This window comes from Pteronotus mesoamericanus, unplaced genomic scaffold (assembly GCF_021234165.1).
Source record: "Pteronotus mesoamericanus isolate MK-2021 breed Mesoamerican mustached bat unplaced genomic scaffold, CSHL_Meso_final scaffold_118, whole genome shotgun sequence".
NCBI classification, from domain to species: Eukaryota; Metazoa; Chordata; class Mammalia; order Chiroptera; family Mormoopidae; genus Pteronotus; species Pteronotus mesoamericanus.
In genome coordinates, this window is record NW_026555301.1 from 7,322,548 (window position 1) to 7,350,366 (window position 27,819).

Below are 27,819 nucleotides of genomic sequence, written 5' to 3' on the forward strand. Positions count from 1 at the left end.
TAGGGAGTGCAGTGGAGATGCAAGAGGGCTGGCTGGGAGCCCACAGATGGCAACTGAAGTGCCTGAGGGATATTTGGATACAGACAGTTGGATACCTCTGAGAAGTGTGGGGTCTAAACCCTAAGATGGGATTCCCAGCCCAGAGCACCAGAGTCCGAAAAGTGTACAGATAACACCCAGCTGTGAAAAATGGCAGGGTTTCTCTCCACCAGAGATGGATGGCTGGAGATACAAAGAACCATTCAATGGACCAATGCATAAATTTTCATTCACAGCAACATGCCATGGGCTCCAGCAAAGCGCGGTTTGGGGGTAGAGTGTACTAAAGATGCATGAGAAGAGACTGGGGATGGAGGCTTTGGGGAGAGAACTGAGGGGTAGCTGCCAGCATTCCAGTGCTGAGTCATTTCCCATATTTCAGGAACCATCTTGCTCAGGCAGACCACTCCAATCTGAGTGGCAGCAGCCTGAAGGGAAGCAATAGCCCCACCCCCAGGAAAGACTCTGCCCCACCTGCAGTGCTTAAGCCTGACTACTGAGTGCACAATGACTATATTAACAAATGAAGGAGTCATCCACAGACAGTAGATCCCTGGTAGTCTCGAACAGGTTGCCTAAGGCCAGACAGGGTCGCCATCTAATATCACCAGAGGCAGATCCAGAAAGAAAAAACAATGCGCCTGCACAACACCATACAAGACGTGATGGGTGGAGTGACTCTCAGTCAACCAACTGGAAGGAAGGACCTACCAAAACATGACCCAACAACAATCAAAACCCAATTACATCCAGAGAGCCAATATAAATGGCATAAAGAGCATCCCAAGAGTATCAAGTTCAGGGGATAAAGGAGGCTGCACCACTGAATCACACAGGTCTCCTACCATAGAGGTTCACATCACAAAGACAGGGAGTCAAAATAGATCAATATGAGAAGCAAAAGCAAACAAAAAGAGCCTCTCCTAAAATGTGAAACAAACAACTGACAATCAAAAGGAAAGGAGGACTCCTCAGGAACAGTACTAAATGAAACAAAGGCAAATGAACTATCAGATACTGAGTTCAAGACAATGGTTATAGGAAGCTCAATGAGCTCAGTGAGATTACAAAAAACTAGAGGGAATCTACAAGGAACTTACTGCAAACTACACTAGCATGAAAAAGGACATTGAAAAGATCAGTAAGAACCAGGAGGAAATGAAGAATAAAATTTCTGAACTGAAGAATCCAGTAGAATAAATCAAAAGCAGTCGAGATGAAGCAGAGACCGAATCAGTGAGCTGGAGGGCAAGGTAGAAAAAACTTCCCAAAAAGAGCAAGAAAAAGAAAAAAGGACTCAACAAGAATGACAGGGGCGAAGGGAACTGCAAGACAACATTAAACCTAATAATATCCATATCATACCATATCATAGGAATACCAGAAGGAAAACAAGAGGAGCAAGGGATGGAAAACCTGTTTGAAAAAGTAATTACAGAAAACACCCCTATTTGAAGAGAGGAAAAGCCACACAAGTCCTGGAAGCACAGAGGGTCCCATTCAAGATGAACCCAAAGAGACCCACTGTAAGACAAAAAATAATTAAAAGGAAAAATTCAAAGACAAAGAGAGAATCTTAAAGGCAGCAAGGGAGAAACAGGTAGAAACATAATGGAACCCCAATGAGGCTAGCAGCTGATTTCTCAATAGTAATACTGCAAGCCAGAAGGGAATGGCAACAAATATTCCAAGCTATGAAAAGCAAAGGCCTGCAACCAAGACTGCTCTACCCAGCAAGGTTATCATTTAAAATGGAAGGCAAAAAGAGTTTCCCAGACAAAAGAAGGCTAAAAGAATATACCTCAACCAAACCAGTATTACAAAACATGCTAAAGGGACTGCTTTAAAAGATGAAGAAGAGTGAGAGAGAGAGAGAGAGAGGAACATAGCAAAAAAAGGGGGGGAAATGGCAATGATAAAGTACCTATCAATAATAACCTTAGAGGTAAATGGATTAAATGCTCCCATCAGAAGATATAGGGTATCTGAGTGTATAAGGAAGTATGACCCACATATATGCTGTCTGCAAGAGACCCACCTCAGAACAAAAGACCTACACAGACTAAAAGTGAAGGATTGGGAAAAAAAAATATCACAAGCAAATGAACAGGAAAAAAAGCCAGGGTAGCAATTCTTAGACAAAATAGACTTGAAAACAAAGGACATAAAAAAAGACACAGAAGGACATTTTATAATACTCCAGGGGAGAATCCATTGAGAAGACATAAATATTATAAACATATATGCACCCAACATAGGAGGACGTAAATATACAAGAAAAATTATGGAGGACTTCCAGGTATAGGAAGGTATAGCAAACAAAACACAAACAGGAGAAGATTTTAACACCCCACAGTCAACAATGGACAGATCTTCCACACAAAATATCAACAAGGATATTGTGGTACTGAACAATGTACTACATCAAATGGATTTAACTGATATATACAGAACCTTTCATTACAAAAGAGCAAAATACACATATTTTTTGCACATGCACATGGAACATTTTCAAAGATAGATCACCTGATAGGACACAACATATTCCTCAACTAATTCAAGAACATTGAAATCAGAACAAGCATTTTCTCAGACCACAATTGCTTGAAACTAGAAACCAACCTCAAGGAAAAAGACTCAAAAACATTCAAACTCATGGTGACTGAATAGGATGCTATTAAACAATGAATGAGTTAGTAATGAGATCAAGGAAGAAATCAAAAAGTTTCTGGAAACAAATGAAAATGAACACACAACAGCTTAAAACCTATGGGACACAGGAAGGCAATCCTGAAAGGAAAGTTCATAGCAATATGGGCCTACCTAAAAAAGAAAGAAAAATTTCAAATAGACAACCCAATACCATATCTACAAGAACTAGAGAAACAACAGTAAACAAAGCTCAGCACAAGTAGAAGGAAGGAAATAATCGAGACCAGAGCAAAACTGAATGACATAGAGACTAAAAGAACAGTTCAAAGGATCAACCAATCCAGGAGCTGGTTCTTTGAAAAGATGAACAAAATCAACAAGCCTTCAAGCAGACTCACCAAGAAAAAGAGAAAGAGGCCCAAATAAATTAAATCAGAAATGAAGGAGGAGAAATTACAACTGTTACCATGGAAATACAAAGGATTGTAAGAAATGACTACAAACAACTACACACCAAAACATTTGACAATCTGGGTGAAATGCAAAAATTCCTAGAAACATATAACCTTCCAAAACTGAATCAACTGAAGCAGAAAGTCTGAACAGATCAATAACAGCTAGTGAAATTGAAGCAGTAATCAAAAAACCTCCAGCACACAAAAGCCTTGGACTAGACGGCTGCAAAGGAGAATTTTACAAAACATTTAAGAAGAGCTAACCCCTATCCTTCTCAAACTATTCCAAAATATCCAAGAAGAGGGAAGACTCTCAAACTTTTTTTAATGAGTGCAGTATTATCCTAATCCCAAAACCAGATAAAGACACAACAAAGAAAGAAAACTCAGGACAATATCATAGATGAACATATGCTAAAATCCTCAATAAAATACTGACAAACTGTATCAAGCAATATATTAAAATGATCATACACCATGGTCAATAGGATGGTCATCCCATGGATGCAAGGATGGTAAAATACATGCAATACCTCACATAAACAAAAGGAAATACAAAAATCACATGATCATATCAATAGATGTGGGAAAAAGCATTTGATAAGGTAAGCACCCAGTTATGATAAATACACTCCCAAAGTGGGAATAGAGGGAGCATTCCTCAATATAATAAAAGCCCTATATGAAAACGTATAGCTTACATACTCAGCGAGCATGAACTAGAAGCTTTCCCACTAAGATCAGTAACAAGACAATGGTGTCTACTTTCACTTCTATTCAATATAGTATTGGAAATGCTAGTAACAGTGATCAGACAGGAAAAAGAAATAAAAGGCATCCAAATTGGAAAGGAGGAAGTAAAACTGTCACTTTGCATATGACATGATAGTATAGTATACATAGAAAACTCTACAGACTCTCTGAAAAAAACTATAGACCTAATAAGTGAATTTGGAGAAACAGCAGGATAAAAAGTCAATATTAAATAATTGAAGGCAGTTTTGTAAACTAACAATGAAATATCAGAAACAGAAATCAGGAAAAAAAATGCCATTTTCTATAGTAACAAGAAAAATAAAGTACCTAGGAATAAACTTAACCAAGGAGGTAAAAAACCTGTACCCAGAAAACTACAGAACCATATAGAGAAAAATTAAGGAAAATACAAATAAATGGAAGCATATATTGTGTTCATGAAATGGAAGAATTAACATCATGAAAATGTCCATATTACCCAAAACAATTTATAGATTCAGCACAATCCTTATGAAAATACCAATGACATATTTCACATATACAGAACAAACATTTAAAAAATTTATATGGAACCATAAAAGACCCCAAATAGCTGAAGCAATTTTGAGAAAGAACAAAATAGAATACCTGTGATATCACAATACCTGATATCAAACTATATTACAAGGCCACTGTAATCAAAACAGTCTGGTACTGGCATAAGAACAGACACATAGATCAATGGGACAGAATAGAGAGCCCAGAAATAAACCCATTACTGTATGGTCAATTAATATTTGACAAAGGGGGCAGGAGCATAAAATGGAGTAAAAATAGCCTCTTCAACAAGTGGTGTTGGGAGATCTGGACAGCTACCTGCAAAAATGAAACTCAACCACCAACTTATACCATACACAAAAATAAACTCAAGATGGATAAAGGCTTAAATATAAGCTGTGAGAACATAGGCAGGGAATTTCAGTTATTTCACTCAGCAATATTTTCACCTATATGTCCCCTGGAGCAAGAGACATAAAGGAAAGTATAAACAAATGGGACTGCATCAAATTAAAAAGCTTCTGCACAGCTATAGCAAACATCAGCAAAATGTAAAGGGAACCAACTGTATGGGAAAATAGATTTTCCAATGATACCTCAGATGGGGTTTAATCACCTAAATATATAAATACCTCACACAACTCCACACCAGGAAGACAAACAACCCAGTTGAAAAAATGGTCAAAGGACATGAACAGACACTTCTCCAAGGAGGACATACACAGGGCCCAGAGACATATGAAAGGATGCTCAGCATCACTACCGATCAGAGAGATGCAAATTAGAACCACGATGAGATACCTTTTACACCATGCAGAATAGCCATCATTGACAAATTAACAAACAATAGCTGGCAAAGTTACAGGGAAAAGGGAATCCTAGTACACTATTGGTGGGAATGCAGACTGGTGCATCCACTGTGGAAAACAGTGTGGAATTTCCTCGAAAATTAAAAATGGAACTTCTTTTTGACCTCAGTTCCACTGCTGGGATTATACCCTAAGAATCCTGAAACACCAATTCAAAAGAACCTATGTACCCCAATATTCATAGCAGTGCTAGTTACATTAGCCAAGTGTCTGAAATAGCCTAAGTGCCCATCAGTAAATGAGTGGATCAAAAAACTGTGGTACATTTACATGATGAAATACTATGCAATAGAAAGAAAAGAACTGCTACCCTTCGTGACAGCATGGATGTAAATGGAGAGTATTATTATATGTGAAATGGCCAGGTAGTGAAAAACATATACCATATGATCTCACCTATAAGTGGAATCTAATTAATAAAACAAACAAGGGAGCAAAATAGAACCAAAGACATGGAAATAAAGAACAAACTGATAGTGACCTGAGGGGAGGGGGGAAAGAGGTAACGGGGGAAATAAGAGGAAGAGTCGAGTCAAGGAAAATATACAAACAACACAATGACAAAGACAATGGGTGGGAGGATTGAATGTTGGAGCTGGGTGATGGGTAGTGCAGCGGAGAGTAATGGGGGGGAAATGGGGACAATTTTCATTGAACAATAATAAAAATTTAAAAAACTGGTACATTTACACAATGGAGTACTATGCAGCAGAAAAAAGAAGGAATTTTTACCTTTTGCAATACATGATGGAACTTGGGACTATTATGTTAAGTGAGATAAAGAAGTCAGTGAAAGACAAATACCATATGATCCTATCTATAAGAGGAATCTAACAAACAAAATTAACCAATGACTGAAATAGAACCAGAGGCTTAGAATCATGGAATAGACTAACAGATGTAAGAAGAGATGGAGGAGGTGGGGACTGCATGAAATAAGGTAAAGGGATTAGCCAAAGAACATATATGAATGACCCATTGACATGGACAAGGGTGTGAGGATTGATATGGGATTGGGGGGTGGGCTGTGTTGAGGGGGGCAGAGGAGGAAATATTGAGATAATATTTCAATAGCATAAAGAATAAAGTATTTAAAAACTAAGAGATCCAGTGGGAAATTAGTAATCTATGGCCAAAAGTCCACATCTGGCCCAAAATGCTTCTTGGTATTTAAAGCATATAAATGGAAAAAGTAATGGCAGAAATAAAGTCACTCTGTTCACTGAGTCCCACTAAGCTTGAGCCCCACAATCTCTCAGGGTCATTTTTCATCATATTCACCCTCCTGATGTGGAAAGTAAAATGGAGAGGAGAACTGACTTCCCCCAGGTCACATAACTACTGCACAGTCTTTGTAGTATTAAAGAAGGGATTAATTAATCAATAAGTAGAGGAAATCCAAAGGCATGCAACAAAACTAATGATGCCTAACACACTGGGGCTCTTGGATTAATTTTTGTAATCTATTTGAAAATCCAGAATGAAACCAAGATTAACATCATCTGTGCATCATAATAACAGATTGTTTGCTTGATCTCCACTCTCCCAAACTCTATGAACCCTTAAAAACTGACAAGTATACCCCTATCATACTTGAAAAATATCCAAACACCCAGAAGGAAAAGCAAAACCACAGCCTGAGTTCAAGTCCCAACTGCAATATGTTTTAGCTGTGTGACCCTAAATAAATTACCTAACCTCTCTGAGCACTGTTTCTTATGAAACCTTGCTAGGATGGTTTTGAGGGATAAATAAGAGGATGCATATAAACAGCTAGTACTAAAAAAAGGCAGTATTCTGCTTACTTTATCCCTACATTAAAATCTGCAGGCCTTCAGATAAACTCCTTGCACCCACTGGTCATAGAGAAAGGGTGCAATATTGCCACTTGATCTTTGAATAAGGGATGACAAGATACAAGGGAAACATAAGTGGATTAAAAAAGACAAACAAACAAAACTATGGTTGGTGAGCTCCTGGTGGGTGCTCCCGTTCTTGAACATTCAACATCATGGGTAACAGGTTAAGACTTGGAGAGATCTGAGAGGTCTCCCAGTGCAGCCTCCTCCCCAGCAGTACTTCTGCTATTTGTCCACTCAGCCTTTGTTGAGAAACACAAACAATTGCAATGAAAGACATGACTGAGGTGACGAGAGTTTAATGTGGACTCTCTATTAGAACAGAAGTACTATGTCAGTGATATTACATTTTCTGGGTTTTGGTAACTATACCAGAGTTATGGAAGAGAATGTCTTTTCTTAGAAAATACACTTTGGAGTATTTTGAGATAAAGAGACATGATGTCTACAACATACTCTGAACTGGTTCAGAAAAAATTAAAATGTAAGTACAGAAAGACAGAATGATAAAAAGGATCAATTTTGTACTTTTATAATAAAAGTTTGAAAATTATTTCAAAATAAATTTTATTTTTTTATTTGATAGCAGTTTTTTTTTATTGATTACAAAACCTAAGCCCATATACAAAATTAGGAACACATTTAGATGCCTCTTGTGAAAGGACATTTTAGTCTTTTAAAACTGAGTTAAAAAAATGCAATTCTTCAACACTGTTTTAAGAACTTAAAAGTGTAACAGTATACTTAGTTTCTTTTAAGAAATGGGCAATTTCAGTTCCATACTGATAAGGTCACAACAAATTGAATCAAGGAAATGTATACAAATGTGTGCACTACTTGATGCTAATATTCACTTATGTTAGTTTGCTCTTAAAACACAAAGGAAATGGGAATCTGCGCAAGAGAGGCCCAATTTAATCTCAATGTTTGCAAAATTTAAAAGGTAACTGTCAGTAAGTATGGAGAGTCCAGAAGAAACTAAACTGGAAGGGGTACAATTCACAATATAAAGAAGATTTGGACTTGAAGGGTTTCACCACAATTTGTGACCTTAATTAGCTTTGACTCTGTTATTTCCTATTTTCAGTGAATACCACAATCTCAAAAATTTAGACTACAGTGTATAAACAGGATGCAGTTAGCATATGAAGCTTTGACTCAAAATATGGATAAAGAAAATAGGCACAATGAACTTCAACTCAATTTTAAAAGACAACAAATAGAGAAACAGAGCTGTAAATGCACTATTATTTATTGAACATTTACTACAAATAAGGCATTATATAATTGCTTTAGCTAAATTATGTTATTAAATCCTCAGAATACCCTTTGAGGGAGATGATATTATTACCTTCATTTTACAAATGAGAAAATCAAGTCATGACGAGGTTAAGCAATTTGTCTAAAGCCACAGTCAGTAAGTGGTGACTTCAGAATTGAAACACAGGGCCTGATATTGTACTTTGTAGTTTAAATAAATTGTAGGACCTGCCTGGAAACCTAATCACAGTTTGTAATGTTGTTTAAACTTTGTGCCCACAAATAAACATACAGTTTCCCAGTAGCAATATGAAATCCAGGGTGTCAGGGATATATACATTGGCATTAAATGGGGACCCATCCTGGTAGGACTAATCCAGGTAACTGAATCTACATCATACCTACACTCAGACACATTCACATGCTCATACACACACACATACCACATAGACTTGCACTCACACACTCTAGCACTTTAAGGCCTGGTAGGAAGCATTTCACATTTCTTCTGGGCTTGATATGAACCAGTTCTTCATATAATACATTGATATTCAGAAGCCGAAGGTTTGTCTCTCAAGGGCTGCTGTACTGGAAAACCTTTACCATAGTAACACACTGTAAAAGTCTATCATATAATAGAACAGGCTTATACTCTGGTTAATTTGGGTGTATATGTTAACCAAATATAAATAGTAATGACAGAAAATTTAGGGATACAGACTTTACATTACCTTTTTGTGTGTCCTATCAGGCAGGCTGCAAGGATTGTACATATTTGCAACCCTCCAGTTCTACTAACAGGTTATTAGAACATACAAAACAACTTTTTTTCATCCTCTGGTCAATTTGACTTTTCTAAGATAATCACACTCATTCATTCACTCGGCAAATATTTACAGGGCCATGCACCATAATGACAATGCTATATATGTCATTTAATACATGCTATATATGCCATGTACCATATGCCATATATGCCATGCACTACAGTAGGCACTAGGGCTACAGTAGAAACCCATACAGGCACTGTTCAATTGAAGGCTCTGCTTACAGCATGCTGGGAAGTAGTAAAGGAAAGATAAATGGTTTTCAATTCAATAAATTCCTGTCAAGTGTCCATATGTACATGTTATATTAGGAGTATGAGGACTTGCAAAGATGTAAGCACAGCCCCTTTCTTCAAAGAGCTAAATATCTAGTGGGAATAATGCTTGTACACATGTAATGATCAAGAAGAATAAATAACACCTTAAGAGTGGCACAAAGTGTTGCAGGGTTCCAAATAGTAGAAATTCTTTCTGGCTATGGAGAAGTGGGCAGGAAAGGTGACCAATTTGATATAACTGACAGATGGTCAAAAAACTAAGAAAATACTAAATGAACTTCATTTGTCCAGGGGTGCAGGACACATAACTAGTTCGTCTTTGGATACTCAGAGTTTGAGAGGCTTGGAAGGGGACTTAAAAGCAGTTGGATATATTAGTCTGGGCTGGAGATAAGAATATGGGCATGGTTTTGAAGCTATATGGTATCTGAATTTCCCAGGCAAGTGCAAGGAGTGTAGGCCTTGGAACTGTAGGCCAAGGGTGGCACGTGAGGGACAGATGGAGGTATACAAAGAGACCAGTCAGCTACACAGAGCCTATGACCCAAGGGAACAGAGAATCTCAGAAAGGGCATGATCAACCTTATCAACTGTAGAGAAAAGACTAGTAAAATGAAGACAACTGTACTTGAACAATAAAAAATAATAAATAAAATTTTTTTAAAAAGAAAGAAATGGGAAATAAATCCACAGAATTTGGCAATAAATAAGTGACCCAGCAAAACCAGTGAGGAAAGAGCAGTTGTTAGTAAGAAGCAGATAAAGAGCGTACTGTCAGGGGGCTCTCTTCGCAATGCAGCAGGAGGCAAGCAGGCACTGGGAGGAAAGGGACTGGGAGAGGAGGACAGGTGGAGATGAGCCAGAGAAGTAGAGGAAGCAGGGCAGGTCGGGGGAAGTGTAGAGGAAAGCAGGAGAACATTCCAACCAAAGAAATGCAAGGATTCTCAGGTGAGCTAAGGGCCCTGCCTGAGTGGAGACTACACCCAGCTATGGTGCCATGCCTGCTGGCAACTGAGAGGATCTCAGAATGAGCTAGAGAGCAGAGTAGAGCCCTGGAGTCTGCAAGGTGGTGTAGCAGAGGGCGGTCGGCTTAGAGGTACAGGGCTGTAAGAAGGTACTTCAGGAAGTCAAAGGTACATAGGTGATGACAAGAGAAAGGAGGAAGCTGAGAGTACATGGGGAGAAAAGGAAGGATCAACTAGGTAAGGCAATGAGCAGGTGTAAGGGAGTGAGTTCATGAGACTCCTGGGTGCTGTGAGACCATGGGACAGGGTCAAATCCTGCACTCGAAGTTTCACCTCTTTGAAGTTAAACAGGCCATTGAGAATCAGAGAATTCTGGGTAAGACCTGGGAGTTAGTCACCCAAGTACACAGAGGGATTTCTAAAAAGGTTCCATGCATACATAAAATTTATATTAATTCATCAGTTCATAAGGGCACATGAAGAAAATCTCACTGATTACCTTCGATGGGTGATAGGGAATTTTCTTATTATTAATAAAACTGATCCTATATGATATCTATTTCATGATAATCACATAGTTGATGAGGAATTTCTCTTTATAGAAGTATTCCCACTAATAAATGGAGAAAAAAGTACATAATTTGCTTTTGACTGTTTTTCCAACCCCTAATGACTGATGATAATCTCATAAAAGGAAGACAGACAGACAGGATGTGCCTCCTGATGGAAGACAACAGCATCTATGAAGTTGCTTCACACACACATAAATTTCAAACATGAATCTCTTCCAAAGCCTCTAGACCTAACTACCAACTGACAGGAATTATAAGGGACAAAGGAGCACATTCAATAACTTCATGGGAAGGCAGTCAGCAAAATCCAAAGTATAGAAAACCTATAGAAAAAACAATCCAGATCCCTCCACCAAAAATTACAGGAAGTGATTGGGGGAGGGAGGCTATAGAGTAAAAAATTCTTAAGGTCATATCAATCCATTTGGAGCAAAGCTGGGAGCCTCTTTCGGTCCTGGTTCAAATAAACTATAAACAGAACAAAACAAAACACACATTTATAAGGCAATTGGAAAAAAAACACAAACTCTAACATGGTTTTTTACACTATTAGAGAATTATTGTTAATGTTATTAAAATAATTATAGAGAAAAAAAGTCTGGTCTTTCTGAAGCCTTCTTGTGGATAGGTTTTTCTGGAGAATCATCTGAAGATGAGGTGAATGAAAGTCCTATAACTAAAGATATAAAAAAGAAGCCTTATAGAGACTGGTAGTAGGGGCAAATACATGAAACAGGCTGGATCCATATCCATATTTGGAAACTTAGAATCAGGAGAGACATCCTAGATGCAGAGGTACTGGCTGAAGAGCAAGTGGTCCCAGCCCACACCAAGCTCCCCAGCCCAGAGCACCAATGCCAGGATAGGAGACCATAAAACATATGGCTGTGAAAATCATCAAGAATTCAATCTGTCCTGGTGAGATAGCTCCTGGAAACCCAGGTGTACTCTTAAAGAGCTGGCTCACAGACGCTTGCAGACACTCACCCTGGGCTCCAGCAGAGAAACAGCAGCTCAGGGGATGCTAGACACATATAGAGAGAAACTGAGTTGTATGTCTTCAAGGCCAGGGCCAGAAGGATGGCTGCTCTTGTCTTTGTGTTGAGGCGTCTTCCCATGCAATCAAGTCTGAATCTTCATTGCCATGGTGAACTCTACTAGCTTCTTGCTAGTAGACAGAGTGAGACGACTCCCTGCCCCATTGCAAAGGTCCACAGGACACAAACAAATGGTGGCTGGCCTTGGTATTCACTGAGACATCTGTTGAGTAGCCTCAAGCTCCACACTGCCACCAAATCTGAATCTGCATTAACCTGGTAAACACCACTGGCCCTACCTGGTAACCACCTGTGACCATGTGCCACCCAACTTGCATACTGTCCAAGGGCTCTTTCTCCAACTGAGCCTTATGGGAAGGTGACAAGTGATAGAAGGTCTCCAGGTACATTGGACCTTTTGCTTACCTGTTCCAGGCCCTGTACTACTGGCAGCCAGCATCAGTTTGTAGTGTGGCCTATCTCACATGCCCAGGCCCAGCACAGGCAGAAAATCACATTGTAACTCCTAACAGGTAATCTTGGATGGTCACAGGCAGCATCTGACGTTGGCCTGCACTGAAAAAAACCACAGAACCAACACACAGTGGCTGGCTTCAGAAAACAGCAGAGTACTACCCAATTAGCTCTTGAGTGGCACACTCAAATAGTGGCCTCACCAGGTACCATAAGCCACTGGACAAACCCAGTATGTGGGGTCAGCCCATATATAACAGCTCATATGCTGTGGTCATGGACAATCCTCACAACCAGTGAGCCTGAGAGTCAGTCCCAACCACTGACGTCACAAAAGCAATCAAGGCTCAGCTACAACAGGAGGGCACACACGACTCACAAAGAACATTCCTGGAGCACCTAATTCAGGTGATTAGAATGTGCCACTGAAGCTGCACAGGACACCTACAGTATAAGGCTACCTTGCCAAGACTGGGAGACATAGCAGATCTACCTTATACATAGAAACAAACAGAGAAGCAGCCAAGATAAAAAAAAAAAAGACAAAGAATGATGTCCCAAATGAAATAATAAAAGAAAACCCTCCAAAAGAACTAAATGAAACAGAGAAAAACAATCTACCAGATGCAGAGTTCAAAGCACTGGATATAAGAATGTTCAAGGCAGTTAGAGAGCGAATAGATAAACTCAGTGAGAACCTCAATCAAGAGATAAGAAATATAAAGAGTAAGATAGAAAACATAAAAAAGAACCAGTCAGAAATGAAGAATATAATACTGAATTTTAAAAATATATACATTAGAGAAAATCAGCACAAGATGAGATAAAGTAGAGGGCTGAATGAGAGATCTGAAAAACAACTTAGGGGAAAACACTCAATTGGAACAGCAAATGAAAAAAAGAATAAAAAAATGAGGATTCTTCCCAATAAATTTAATTTTAAAAAAGTAACAAGTTAACATTTTTTAAAACAAGGATCCTAGTTTTGGTTCACTGGCATGTAACATTTACTTTCATAAATTAAAATTTGACAATTAAAAAATGAGTATAGTTAAGGAACCTCTGGGACAACATCAAGTATACCAGAATTCACATTACAGGACAAAAGAGAGAGCAAGAGAACTTATTAAAAAAATAATAACTGAAAACTTACCAAACATGGCAAAGGAAATACACTTACAAGTCCAGAAAGTGCAGAGAGTCCTAAACAAGATGAATCTAAAGAGACCCACACCAAGATTCATCATAATCAAAATGCCAGAAGTTAAAGACAAACAGAGAATCTTAAAGATAGCAAAACAATTACCTACAAGGGAGCTCCTATAAGACTGTCAGCTGATTTTTCAACAGAATCTTTAAGTCCAGAAAATAATGGCATGAAATATTCAAACTGATGAAAAGGATGGACCTAAAACCAAGACTATTCTACCTAGAAGTCTCTTCGAAAACTGAAAGAGAAGTACAGTTTTCCAGGGGGAAAAAAAAAAAGCTAAAGAAGTTCATCATCACCAAACCAGTATTACAAGAAATGTTAAAGAGACTTCTTTAAGAAGAAAAGTAAAAAATATATATAAGTAATAAAATGGGACTTCCAGTCAAGATGACAGCATAGGTAAACAAGGCTCTACTCCTCACACAATCACATCAAAATCACCACTAAATTATAGAACAACCATCCCTTAGAACCATCAGAAATAAAGTCAAATGGAAGTCTGACAAACACAGAATTAAAGAAACCACATCCATCCAGACTGGTGGGTGGGGTGGAGATGCACAATGGGCTGGTCCTACATCCTTGTGTGGAGGATAAAAATTCACTAGGGATATCTCGGGAACAAGAAGACCCCACCCCATACCAGGTCCCCCCCGACTGGCAGCCCAGGGTTCCAGTGCCAGGAAGATAAGTCATCATAACTTCTGGATGCAAAAACCAGCATTTGAGTTGGCGGAAGAAACTTCTAAAGTCCCAAGCAGTTCCTCTTAAAGAATACACACATGGACTTAGACTTACTCCCTCTGAGCTCTAGTACCAGGGTAACAGCTTGAAAGGCACCAGTGGCATATAGGGAGGTACTGAATTGTCTGGCATCAAGGTGAGTGATAGCAGACAGCTTTCTCCCAGACAGAAAGGTAGGCTGAGGCCCATGTATCTTTTTTAACATCCTCCCCCAAAAGATCTATGGAGCTCGCAGGTGTGTGCCATATCTGAGACCCCATCAACCTGGCTAACACCATTTGCCCCATCTGGAGACCCCCTGAGACTCTATCTCACCTAAATTACAGTCACACTCAAACTGTTAACAGTGACTCTTCCATGTGAATGGCTGGTCTTGGCTCATGCTTCACAACTTCCTTTCAAACAAGCAACAGCTGGCTTCAGTGAGCTCGTAGCCCCGACACCTCTTGCTAAGTGGCCCCAGGCCTGGTGCTAGCAGCAGCCAGCCTAGATTCACAGCTCGGCTTCGCCTGGAAATCTCCAAGCCCAACACAAGTAGAAGCTATCTGATTGCTTTATAACTCATGCAATGTGTCACTGGGCAGAGCATAGATTGGGTCTGACCTTGGGGTGCATCACTCAGGAAACCCCAGAGCCTGTGTATCTAGTAGATAGCTACAGACCATATGACAGCACCACCACTCTGCCTCTGCACAGCTGATCCTCCACGGAGGGTGGAGGTTAGTAGTCAGTCACAGCCAGTCCTTGCAACTGACTGGCCTGGGTAAATCCCTCCCATCAACTTGCCAACAGCAATCAAAGCTCAACTACAAGAGGAAGGTGTATTCAGACCACACAAAGGACACACCTCAAGTACCCAGCTTGAGTGACAGGGGAAGGTGTGACACTGGACTCCCTAGGACACCTACTACATTAGGCCATGTTATTTACCAAGACAAGGAGTCATAGCACCTCTACCTAGTACATAGAAGCAAACACAGGGAAGCTGCCAAAGTGAGGAGACAAACAAACATTGCCCAAATGACAGGACAAATCAAAACTTGAGGAAAAGAACTAAACAAAAGGGAGATAAGCAATCTATCAGATGCAGTTATAACAAAACACTGGTTATAAGGATGCTCAAGGAACTTAGTGAGGACCTCAACATCTTAAAAAAGATCCGATCAGAAACAATGAATACATTAATTGAAATAAAGAAAAAATTTCTGAGAGACAGTAGTGTAGATGAAGCTGAGAGTCAAATCAATGATTTGGAACATAGGGAAGCAAAAGATAACCAATCAGAATAAGAAGAAAAAAGAATCCAAAAAATGAGGATAGCATAAGCAGCCTCAGAAACAACTTCAAGCATTCCAAAATTCACATCAGAGAGTTGCTGGAAAGAAAAGAAAAAGAGCAAGAAATTGGAAATTTGTTCTAAAAAATAATTAAGGAAAACTTCCCTAATTTGATGAAGGAAATAGGCATGCAAGTCCTGGAAGCACAGAGAGTATCAGCACCTTGGTAACAGGATCTATGTTTTCCTCATCCCCACAATGCCTGGCATAATAACCAAAGAAGACATTCAATTTTATTTTTGTAAATAAATAATTTATTTGCATAGTTTTTTTAGTGTTTAGGTGTACAATATTTTGATACAGCATCCAAGAGGAAAGACACGAGGAAGGCTGGCAATCTAGGCTGCTAGCATTTTGCTCTTATGTAAAAAGATGAATCCAGCAAAACTCTTTCATTGTGAGACAACGTCTACCATGTCTATGCGAAGCTCTTTGGGTCTCACAAAAAATAAACTAGCCTCAGACAAGGGGCAGCTGGACCATAGTTAGTAGTGAAGCAGGTGACACTACTCAGACAAGGTTCCAAAATTATTTTGTGAGGGGGAAAAGCTACTTAAAGCTATTGTAAGGGCTTCCATTATCAGCTAATGCATTGCTGACTTCACAAATGACAATAACATTTTCTTTCCAATCTTAATTCATGCTAAATTTCAGCACATATCGAATGAAAGACAGAGATGACCAAGACATCTGAGCCATGGTTCATGTCCACAGCCAACAACATAAACAGAAAACTGATTTCAGCTTATCTGAAAATCCAGAAGAGTCCACCTTGCTTTATTCTATCTGCAATCAAATAGCATAACACTGAATATTTCCTCCAGGTGGGAACAAAGCAGATCAAGTAAATGAATCTTGTTCTTATATAAGAACAAAGAGAAAACACTATTTGTTTTTTCTGGAATGCAACATTTTATAGACAAGAATTCCTCTAACACTTCAAGTTCTCAAGGTGGAGTGGAAAGTGAGCTTTATCATCAGAGTTAGCACTCCATGAAGGGCATATTGTCCATCTGTTGCAGAAAACACATTGGTAGATGCATTAAAACCCACTTAAAATGAAAAGCTTGTAAGCATCATGACACAGCTATTAATAGGAAGAAAAATATCTTTTGTTTACTCTGTACTCTTGCAAGACAGCATATGGAGAATATATTCATTCAATATTAGATCACCCTCTAGCATCATCAAAGAGCAGAAAAGCTTTCCCAAAGGCACCTGATCATAAATAACAGAGCAGCTACAATAAACTCAGAGCGAGTATCTCAATGTAGCAAGTGGGCCTGGCTTTCTCTGGTACTTGCAGAGAACCAGAGGAAAGCAGTGTAGAGGGGACTTATGGCTAGATCATAGCAAGCCACCTTTAGCTGGGAAGCCTCCTCCAGGGGACAGAATAAGTGGGAAACATCCAGACCCTCTAAGGATGAACTCACCTTTGGGCACATGGTAACTGCTGTTACATAAGAAAACTGGTTTTGGAATGAAAAAGATGGCAGAGGAGTGAATGGGAGTCACACCGACCTCCTCCTTCCAAGACCAAACTGGAATTGTGACTAAATAGTGGAGTAATCACCTGGAAAACAATGGAACTATAGTGGGAGAGGAGCCTTGGAGCCACAGACAGACAGTGGATTCAACTCTCACACATCCCAAAGGGTGAGAAGTGTGGTGGAGGCTCGAGAGGGTGGGCTGGGTGCCCACGGGCACTAGCACCAGAGGGACATTGAAACGGCCAGTTAGCTTCCCCCGAGAAGAACGGGGGCTTAATCATAAACAGGGACCTCTAAACTACAGCAGCTAAAACCAGGAAAATACAGACAAACGCAACCCTGAAAAGCTTAGGGGCACTCTCTACCAGACACAGGTGGCTGGGGATGCAAAGAGACATTTAAAGGGCCAACATAAAAATTGCAGGGGCAGCCATCCTCCTCGATCTCTGGGTAGAGGCAGCAGCACGGTGGGCTGGTGCCTGGGAAAAGATTGGTGAGGAAAACTTTGTGAAGGGAACTGAGACAGTGGCCGGCAGAGCCCCGGTGATAATGCACCTCCCACTCTGCAGCTACCATCTTGCTCAGGTATAAGGGAATCAATTAACCTGCCTTTTGTGCGCTCCCCATACAGCTTGTGTGCCTGTGACCTGGGGGGCTAAGTGCAGACTGGCTGGGAGAGCCCTGAGGAAACACTGGAGACAGAGGCATTGGGGAAAGAACGGGAGGAGGAACCGGGGAGTCCCGACTCCCTCCCCGTTCTGTAGTCTCCATTCTGGGCAGGCAAAGCGCACCCCCAAAGAGGCAGAAGCAGAGCACACATGAACCAGACTGCCCGCGATTGAAACACAGTCCACACACGTGGTGGATCCTTGGCGGAAGGGGTCACAGAACTGCCCAGGGACCCCTGAGTAGAGATTGGAAACGGAAGCGTTGGGGAAAGAAGGGGAGGAGGAACCGGAGAGTCCCGACTCCTTCTCCTTTCCCCAGTCTCCATTGTGCGGGAAAAGGACACACTCCCAAAGAGCCAAAAGCCAAAAAGCACACAATAGAGAGCCCAAAACCACCCAGTGCAGGTGCACACTCTTGCGCCAAGTGGCAGGGGAGGGTTGGCGAATGTGTGTGTGGACCCGCTCGGACTCTTGAGGGCTCGTGCGGGCTGACGAAGGCCTCCCACAGGTTGGCACCAACGAGGCCTGCGAGGGGGTGCACAGATCAGTGAGCACAGGTGTAAACCAACACGCGTGGGCTCCGGAGTGCAGAGAGGTCCGCAGAAATAGAGGATCCCAGGCCAAAGGGGTGACAGAGCTGCCCAGAGTCCCAGGAGGAGAGTCTGGAAACAGGATTCACTGGAAAGTCCTGGAGCTGACTTCCTCCTATTTCCGTAGCCTCCACTTGGCGAGGGCAAGCAACGCATCCAAAGAGCCAAAAGCGGGAAAGCACACAATAGAAAACCCTAAACAGACCAGTGCCGTCGTGCCCGCCAGCCTGAGGGGCCAGACGAGTACGCGAGGTCATGAAGAAGCCCCCTGGGCTGGGGCAATTAAGCATGGGGCCAAGATGGTGGGGTATCCTGCGGGCCCGGGGAGCACGATCTAGGAGCCGGCAGGAGAGTGCAGACCGATCCACAGAAATAGTGGATCCCTGGCCAAACGGGTCACATGGCTGCCCAAAGCAGGAGTCACACACAGACAGTAGACTCCTGACAGGCTCCAACAATCGACCCAAGGCCATATAGGGTCAACAACTGACATCATCAGAGGCAGGCCCAGAAAAAAAAAGTAAAGGGAAAAATAAATAAATAAATACATACATACATAAAAAGGCCTGCATACTACCATCAATGTTAATCCGCAAAGTCAGGAAATCTAGATGGATCAATTGAAGCAGAAGCAAAAATAAATAAATAAGTAAATTACTTAACAGACTCTCACAAAAATGGGAAGAAAAAGAAGTTCCCCTCAAATGAGTGGAAAAGAGGACTTCTCACAGACAGAGCTAAATGAAATAGAGACAAGGGAACTATCAGATATTGAATTTAAAATAATGGTTCTAGGGAAGCTCAATGACCTCAGCCAGCTCAAAGAGAACTATGAGAAACTGCAGAGAAACTATCAGGATCTTACAGCAAACTATATCAGCCTGGAAAAGGACATAGAAACTATGAAGAAGACACAAGAGGATATGAAGAATACCATTTCTGAATTGAAGAACACAGCAGAAGGAATCCAAAGCAGGCTGGATGAAGCCGAGGATCGAATCAGTGAGATGGAGGATAAGGTAGAAAAAGATCCCAGAAAGAACAAGAAATGGAAAAAAGACTCAAAAGAAAGAAGAGGCATTGAGGGAAATGCAGGACAACCTGAAACGCAGTAATATCCGTATAATAGGGATACCAGAAGGAGAAGAAGAAGAGCAAGGGCAGAGAACCTCCTCGAAAAAGTAATGATGGAAAATTTCCCTAATTTGAGGAGAGAAAGGGTCTCATGCATCCAGGAGGCAGAGAGGACCCCACTCAAGAGGGACTCAAAGAGGTCCACTCCAAGACACATCATCATTAAAATGGCAACTATCAAAGACAGAGAGAGAATCCTCAAGGCAGCAAGGGAGAAGGAGAAAGTAACATACAAGGGGGCCCACTATACCCCTAGGAGCTGACTTCTCAACAAAAACACGACAAGCCAGAAGGGAATGGCAACAAATATTCCAAGTCATGAAAAGCAAGGGCCTACAACCAAGGCTGCTCTACCCAGCAAGGCTCTCCATTAAAATAGAAGGGGAAATACAGAGTTTCCCAGACAAGAGAAGGCTAAAAGAATACATCTCTACCAAACCGGCACTCCAAGATATGCTAAGGGGACTAGTTTAAGCAGATGAAGGAAAAGAATGAGACAGAGAGGAACACAGGTACAAAGAGAAAAAATGAGAAAGTTTCTATCAGTAATATCTCTCAATGTGAATGGACTAAATGCCCCAATCAAAAGACACAGGGTAGCTGAATGGATACGAAAACATCACCCACACATATGCTGCCTACAAGAGACCCACCTCAGAGCAAGAGACCTACACAGATTGAAAGTAAAGGGATGGAAAACAATATTCCAAGCAAATGGGCAAGAGAAAAAGGCCAGGGTTGCCATACTTGTATCAGACAAAGTAGATTTCAAAACAAAGGCCATAAAAAGAGACCCAGAGGGGCACTTTATAATACTTAAAGGAAGAATCTATCAAGAAGACATCAACATTGTAAACTTATATGCTGCCAATATAGGAGCCCCCAAGTGTATAAGGAAATTGTTGGATGACTTCAAAAAAGATATAGACAGCAACACACTGATAGTAGGGGATTTCAAAACCCCACTGTCAAAAATGGACAGATTTTCCAAACAAAACATTAATAAACATATCGTGGCACTGAATGACACACTGAATCAAAGAGATTTAACTGACATATATAGAACCTTACATACCAAAGAAAAATACACATTCTTTTCAAATGCTAATGGCAATTTTTCAAACTAGACCACATGATAGGACACAAAGCAAACCTCAGCAAATTCAGGAAAATTGAAATAATACCAAACTTTTTCTTGGACCACAAGGGTTTGAAACTGGAAATCAACCTCAAAGAGAAACTTCAAAAACTAGCAACCTCATGGAGATTGAACAGTAGACTATTAAATAATGAATGGGTCAATAATGAGATAAGAGAAGAAATCAAAAAATTTCTGGAAACAAATGAAAAGAAACAGACAACAGTCCAAAACCTATGGGACACAGCAAAAGCAGTCCTGAGAGGGAAGTTCATAGCAATACAGGCTTACCTACAAAAGATAGAAACATTTCAAATAAAAGACCTAACACTACAACTTCAAGAACTGGAGAAACAACAAATAAATCCTAGAGCAAGTAGAAGGAAGGAAATAGTCAAGATTGGAGCAGAACTGAATGACATAGAGACAAAAAGAACAATTCAAAGGATCAACCAATCAAGAAGCGGTTCTTTGAAAAGATAAATAAAATTGACAAGCCTTTAAGCAGACTCATCAAGAAAAAAAGGGAGAGGACCCAAATTAATAATATCAGAAATGAAAGAGGAGAAATAACAACTGATACCACAGAAATACAAAGGATTGTCAAAAACTACTATGAACAATTATATGCCAAGAAATTTGAAAATCTTGATGAAATGGACAAATTTTTAGAAAAGTATAATCTTCCAACACTGAAGGAGGAAGAAACAGAAAGCTTGAACAGACCGATAACAGCTGGGGAAATTGAAGCAGTCATCAAGAGATTCCCAGCACACAAAAGCCCAGGGCCGGACGGTTTCACAGGAGAATTTTATAAAACATTTAAGGAAGAGCTAACCCCTGTCCTTCTCAGACTATTCCAAAAAATCCAAGAGGAGGGAAGACTCCCAGACTCTTTCTATGAGGCCAGCATCACCCTAATCCCAAAACCAGATAAAGACCCTACAAAGAAAGAAAACTACAAGCCAATTTTGCTGATGAACATAGATGCTAAAATCCTCAACAAAATATTGGCAAACCGCATCCAGAAATATATTCAAAAGATTATCCACCATGATCAAGTGGAATTCATCCCAGGGATGCAGGGATGGTTCAATATGCGCAAGTCAATAAACATAATACATCACATAAATAAAAGAAAAGACAAAAACGACATGATCATCTCAATAGATGCAGAAAAAGCATTCGATAAGAACTACTAAACTTCGCGACAGCATGGATGGAACTCGAGAGCATTATGCTAAGCGAAATAAGCCAGGGGGCGAAAGACAAATACCATATGATCTCACCTATAAGTGGAACCTAACCAACAATACAAAGATGCAAGGAAAATAAGACCAGCAACACTGAAAGGAAAAGAAATCAACAGAGACAAGAGGGAAGGAGGGAGGGGGGGCAGGTTAAAGGGAGGGAAGGGAAAATTCAAGGAACATATAGCAAGGACTCATGGACAAAACCAAAGGGGAAGAGCTGACGGAGGGAAGAAGGGAGGGGGCAAGGGAATGTGGTGGGGGGAGGCAGAGACAAATGTATTTGAAAAAGTAAATTAATATAAATTAAAAAAATAAAAGAAATTTACTTTTAATTTTGTTTCCATGAAAAAAAAAAAGGTACAGCACCCATTTATGATGAAAACACTCAGCAAAATGGGATTAAATGGGGCATCCTCAATGCAATAAAGGCCATATATGAAAAACCTACAGCCAATATCATACTCAATGGGCAAAAACTGAAAGCTTTCCCACTAGGGATGATGTGATTATGTAGGCTTATTCTAAGTGTGTTCTACACATTAGAGATAGAGAAACTAAGCCTTAATGGGGTTCAATCACTTCTTTAAGTTGAATCTTGAACTGAACGCACAGCCATGGTCTTGCCTTTGTCATTCTTTCTCCTAGCTCTCTAGTCTTCTGAAAAGAGAGTGCATTGTAAATAGTCTTCCACTTTAGCCATAAGGATACAACAAGTTTTAAAAGGGACCAGTAGTTTGCCAACAGGATCTTCAGATTCCTCTGTTAAGGCAAATTCTTATAGCTGCCTGGGGAATGTTGAATCATTTATAGATATAAGTACTCCACTGGCTCCTAAGCAAAATTAAATATTCACATATATAAAAATATATAAAAAAGATATCTGGAAATATATTTTTTAAAACCATGAAAGAATACTGATGGGAAAGGGTGGAAGGGAGGGAAAGGGAAGGGAAGGGGTCTGATACAATAGAACTGCAGTGTAAAGACTTTGAATTAAAGGAGAAGCACCTTCAAGATTCAGAGAAACAGTCTGTGAAGTGACCCAAGCACTGCCTGCTTTTTACACAGACCTTTCAAATCTAGTCAAGGTACCACACACAGTCCTAATAGTCTCTTCATATTTTATCATGTATGTATTTGCTGTTACTCAAGTCTAGAGAAAATAAAACAAGAAAATGCCTTTACATTGTTCTTTTCCTTCTAACACCCGTGGCTTGAGTCTAGCTGGCCTATGTCAAGAGCATAGTACTAGCAAAATTCTGTTCTAATTGCTTTATGTGGACCATCCCACCTAATCCTCACAATATCCATTTTCATGACACACTGCGCAGATAAGGCCACAGAGCTAGCTGCCTGACTGTTAGGTAAGTGCCAGGGCCAGGATCCCAGCATTCTGGCTTGAAGCAGGCAGGATAATCAGTCACTCTGGAGACCCATTCTCTGTATCCAGGAAAGCTGCATTATGCCAATTATGGTGTTGAGGACTGCAAAGGCTATTGCACAAACACCACCAGAGGAAACACATGAACCAAAGAGCAAGAAAGCGCGTGCCTAACTTTAAACTGTCTTCTGAAAGTATAGAGATGGGACTCTTAAGAACACACTTAAAAAATCAGAAAAATTTCAGGAAAACTGTTGCACTATTAGACTTTTGAATTTAGCAAGCATAAATAGCAGGCTTAAAATTTAGTAGACACAGTCATTTTCTGAGCTTTCGCCCAATATAAAAATATAGTAGGAATAGAGAAAATTGTTTCTTTTTAAAAATCTCTTCCCACTTTACATTACAGTATCAACACTTATATAGTATATTTTTCATAACAAAAATTTAAGAGCTGTAAATAAAAACAAATATAACTCCTCAAAATAATGTCAGTAAAACTGGAGATAAGATGAATGTTTCATGAAGTTATCTCGATAAGAAGACCCCAGACCTCAGGGTGTCAGTGCTGTAAACATTCCTCCAGGGCCAACTACCACAAAAAACCCTCAACCCACTTCACTCAGCCCAAGGAAACAATAAGTCATTTCTCCTAAGAAAAGTTCAACAGTGTTTCAAAAATGTCTTTTCTTTTCTTCCTTCTCATAAAAATCATAAGATCAAAAATCAATGAACTTCAAACTCTGATTTCACCTTAAGTTCAAGAAATGCTCAAAGCCTTAACTTGAAATTCACATACATAAACACCTCACTTAAGTTGTTCCCATCCAGTACTGAATAGAAAAACACACAATCAGAACCTTTTTTAAAAGCCCAATGTAAATTTTTCTATTTTATTATTTTAATTACATGATTAATTATGGACTCTCCACATATCGTTCTTTGCTTATTTAAAATTATTTTAAAAATGTTTAAAATTACTCTTAAAAATTCTACAGAATTGATGGGGAGAATACTAAATCAATATATTTTTTCTTGGAACCCAGTCAGTGCTATTAAGATACGTAGGAAAAGCCTATTTATTCCAAAACACAGTGAGTGCCACTGGCCATCTCTGTAAAGAGAATACATTTCCAACTTTTAAAGACACCGTCTTTCTATCCTAAAAGAAGAAAAAATTCCCTTTGTAAACATGCAAATCTCTTTTCTTCTCAGAAAAAAACCAAAAAATATCCTTCCCATTTCCACATGACATTACTTCCTAACCATTTCAAAAACAATCAAACTTAGTGATGCCAAGGTGCATAGAAGGGACTTACAGTTGAAGATGCCTGGAGGTGGATGTTCAGTCACCAGGAGACAGTTTTCTTCATCACTGTTGTCCCCGCAGTCATTCTGTTGGTTACAGACCAGTGAACCAAGATACAAGCATTTACCGCTGGTGCAGGTGAATTTGCACTCTGAAAAAGTACAGTGAAAAGTATGAAGTAGTCATTGCAAATTTGATACTCTTGAGTTATTTTTTTCTTCCCCATTTTTGTTCCACAATGGTTTGGGAACTCAATCTACCTGGAGATCCCAGGAAACTGAACTCAGAGAAGGACTTTCTTTCTTTTTCTTTTTTTTTTCACCAGTAACTTTACTGATTTGGATATTTTGATTATGTTGGCTATCTCCTGCATGGTGTAACGTTTATTGTTCTCGGTTCATGTCTCGATTCAATCACTATCAACTTCAAGTGGTCTACCTGACCGTGGAGCATCGTCCAGAGGGATATCTCTAGCATGAAACTTTGCAAACCACTTCTGACACATTCGATCATTCACAACCCCTTCTCCATACACTGCACAAATCTTTTTTTTTTTTTTTGCATTTCAGCTGTATTTTTACCTTTCTTGAAATAATAAAGCATAACATGCCTAAAATGTTAAATATTTTCTTCCATCTTCAATATTGAAATGGCTATACAAAAATTCATGAGTTTTGGTATTTTTTATTTATTTAGTTTTATTTTTTTAGAGGCCCAGAGACCTGTGAAAGGATGCTCAGCATCACTAGCCATCAGAGAAATACAAATTAAACCACAACGAGATACCACTTCACACACTGGCCAGAATGGCCATTATAAACAGATCAACAAACAAGGAGTGCTGGTGAGGCTATGGAGAAAAGGGAACGCTAATACACTGTTGGTGGGACTTCAGACTGGTGCAGCCACTATGGAAAACAGTGTGGAATTTCCTCTGAAATCTAAAAATGGAAATGTCTTTTGACCAAGCAATTCCACTGCTGGGATTATACCCTAAGAATCCCAAAACACCAATTCCAAAGAACCTATGCACCCCAATGTTCACAGCAACACAATTTACAATAGCCAGGTGTTGGAAGCAGCCTAAGTGCCCATCAGTAAATGAGTGGATCAAAAAACTTTGGTACATTTACACAATGGAATACTACGCAGAGGAAAGGAAGAAAGAGCTACTACCCTTTGCGACAGCATGGATGAACTAGAGAGCATTATGCTAAGTGAAATAAGACAGAGGGTGAAAGACAAATACCATATGATCTCACCTATAAGTGAAACCTAACCAACAAAATGAACAAGCAAGGAAAATATAACTAGCCACATTGAAAGAAAAAAGAAATCAACAGAAGCAAGAGAGAAGTGGGGGCAGGGAAAGGGAAGGGAAGGGTCAAGTCAAGGAACATGTATAAAAGACCCATAGACAAATCCAAAGTGGGAAAGGATTGAGGGAGTGAGGTGGGGGAAAGGGGCAGGGAAAACTGGTGGCGGGAAGGTGGAGACAAATGTATTTGAACAATAAAAATATTAAAAATTGAAAAATTATATAACTATATATAGATAGATTTGTGTCTGAAAAAAGAAAAAAATGGATGTTCTTGGTAAAGATCTTCCTTCTACAAAAGGCACAGGATAGTGCCCTCATTACAAATGAGTCTTACACATTTATTAAAGCAGGTTTGGAAACTGAGAGGCAACAATGGGGCAAGCCTGAGATGAGAGGCAGAGAATTTGGACTCTCAGCTGGATTTTGCCACTTATTAGCAGTTTAGTTATGGGTAATTACTTAATCTCTGCATCTTAATATCCTCATCTATAAATTGGAAATAAGAATATTCACCCTAATTATTTCACAGGGTTCTTATGAGGCTCAGATTAGACCACTCATTTATTCCACAAACATGTGATTCCCCAAGTGCCTGTTACTTGCTGTGCAGAAACCTAGATGTGAAGGATATAAAGGAAAATTAGTTCTTAGGAGAAGTTAGCAAATATATTAGTCACTGTTCACATTTTTTTTAAAAAAATCATACTCTAAACCTTTTAAAGAGGGCTTGCTCTTTCATCTTCATGTTTCCATGTCTTACGGCCTGGCACATAGCATAGAAGGGGCTAAACTATTGGTTATATGAATGAATGAATCTCATGATTCATTTCCTTGAAAATATTTTGTTACTCTAGACTGAGTCTCTCTTGAAGAAATTTAAATGAGTGTGGAAGTGGTTACATTTTCCTGCTTGTTTAAACTACCACATGAACTTGAACATGGTAGTCTAACCTGAGGTCCTTTCAAATCACAGCAAGTTATTCTTTTTATTTGGAGTTTGATTCAATTTAAGTTGGTATTCCCTTTTTTTTTCTTTTTTTTCCCCACGATAAGGTACTTTTTATTTTATTTGTAAAACTTTTTCATATTTTTAAACTTTTTAATAAAGCAAATATTCACACATCTTGCACTGGTTTATCATTTAAGAATCTGTCTTAATAATCAGAGAACACAAAAGTGAACCTTCAAAACTATTTAGTAGAGCATTATTTCTTTTTTAGAGGAAAATTATTTTTTAATTGTTTATGCTATCGCAGCTGTCCTAATTTTTCCACCTTTGCTCCTCCCAGCCCTTCCCCCCACTTCCACAGTCAATCCCCGCCCCATTGTCCATGTTTTTCTAATCAACATTTCAACTTCAGGAGTACTTGTTTTTGGCTTGATATCCTTTTTACAGTTGGTATATTGAACTCCAATATTTCTTTCTGAAAGGAAGGTAAATCCTTTACATGACATTCTTTTTTTCCCATTAAGTTTTTTTAAAAAAAGTCACTTCAGGATCTGGCCAGCCAAATAGCTCACTTGGTTAGAATGTCGTCCTAATATGCCTTGGTTGCATGTCCAATCCCTGGTGAGGGCATGTACAGGGCACAGGACAAGAGTCAGCCAATGAATGCATAAGTAAGTGGAAACAAATTAATGTCTCTCTCTCTCCCCCTCCT

General features: G+C 39.6%; 1 protein-coding gene across 2 annotated transcripts in view; it reads right to left on the minus strand.

Annotated features, from left to right (window-relative positions):
* Positions 1–27,819, minus strand: part of LDLRAD4 (low density lipoprotein receptor class A domain containing 4) — a 658,664-nt gene that overhangs the window by 299,817 nt on the left and 331,028 nt on the right. For both annotated transcript variants that reach the window (XM_054587317.1, XM_054587316.1), the window contains one exon: positions 24,848–24,988. In XM_054587317.1, coding sequence (XP_054443292.1) covers positions 24,848–24,988 — 141 coding nt within the window. The remainder of the gene's footprint in view (positions 1–24,847; positions 24,989–27,819) is intronic.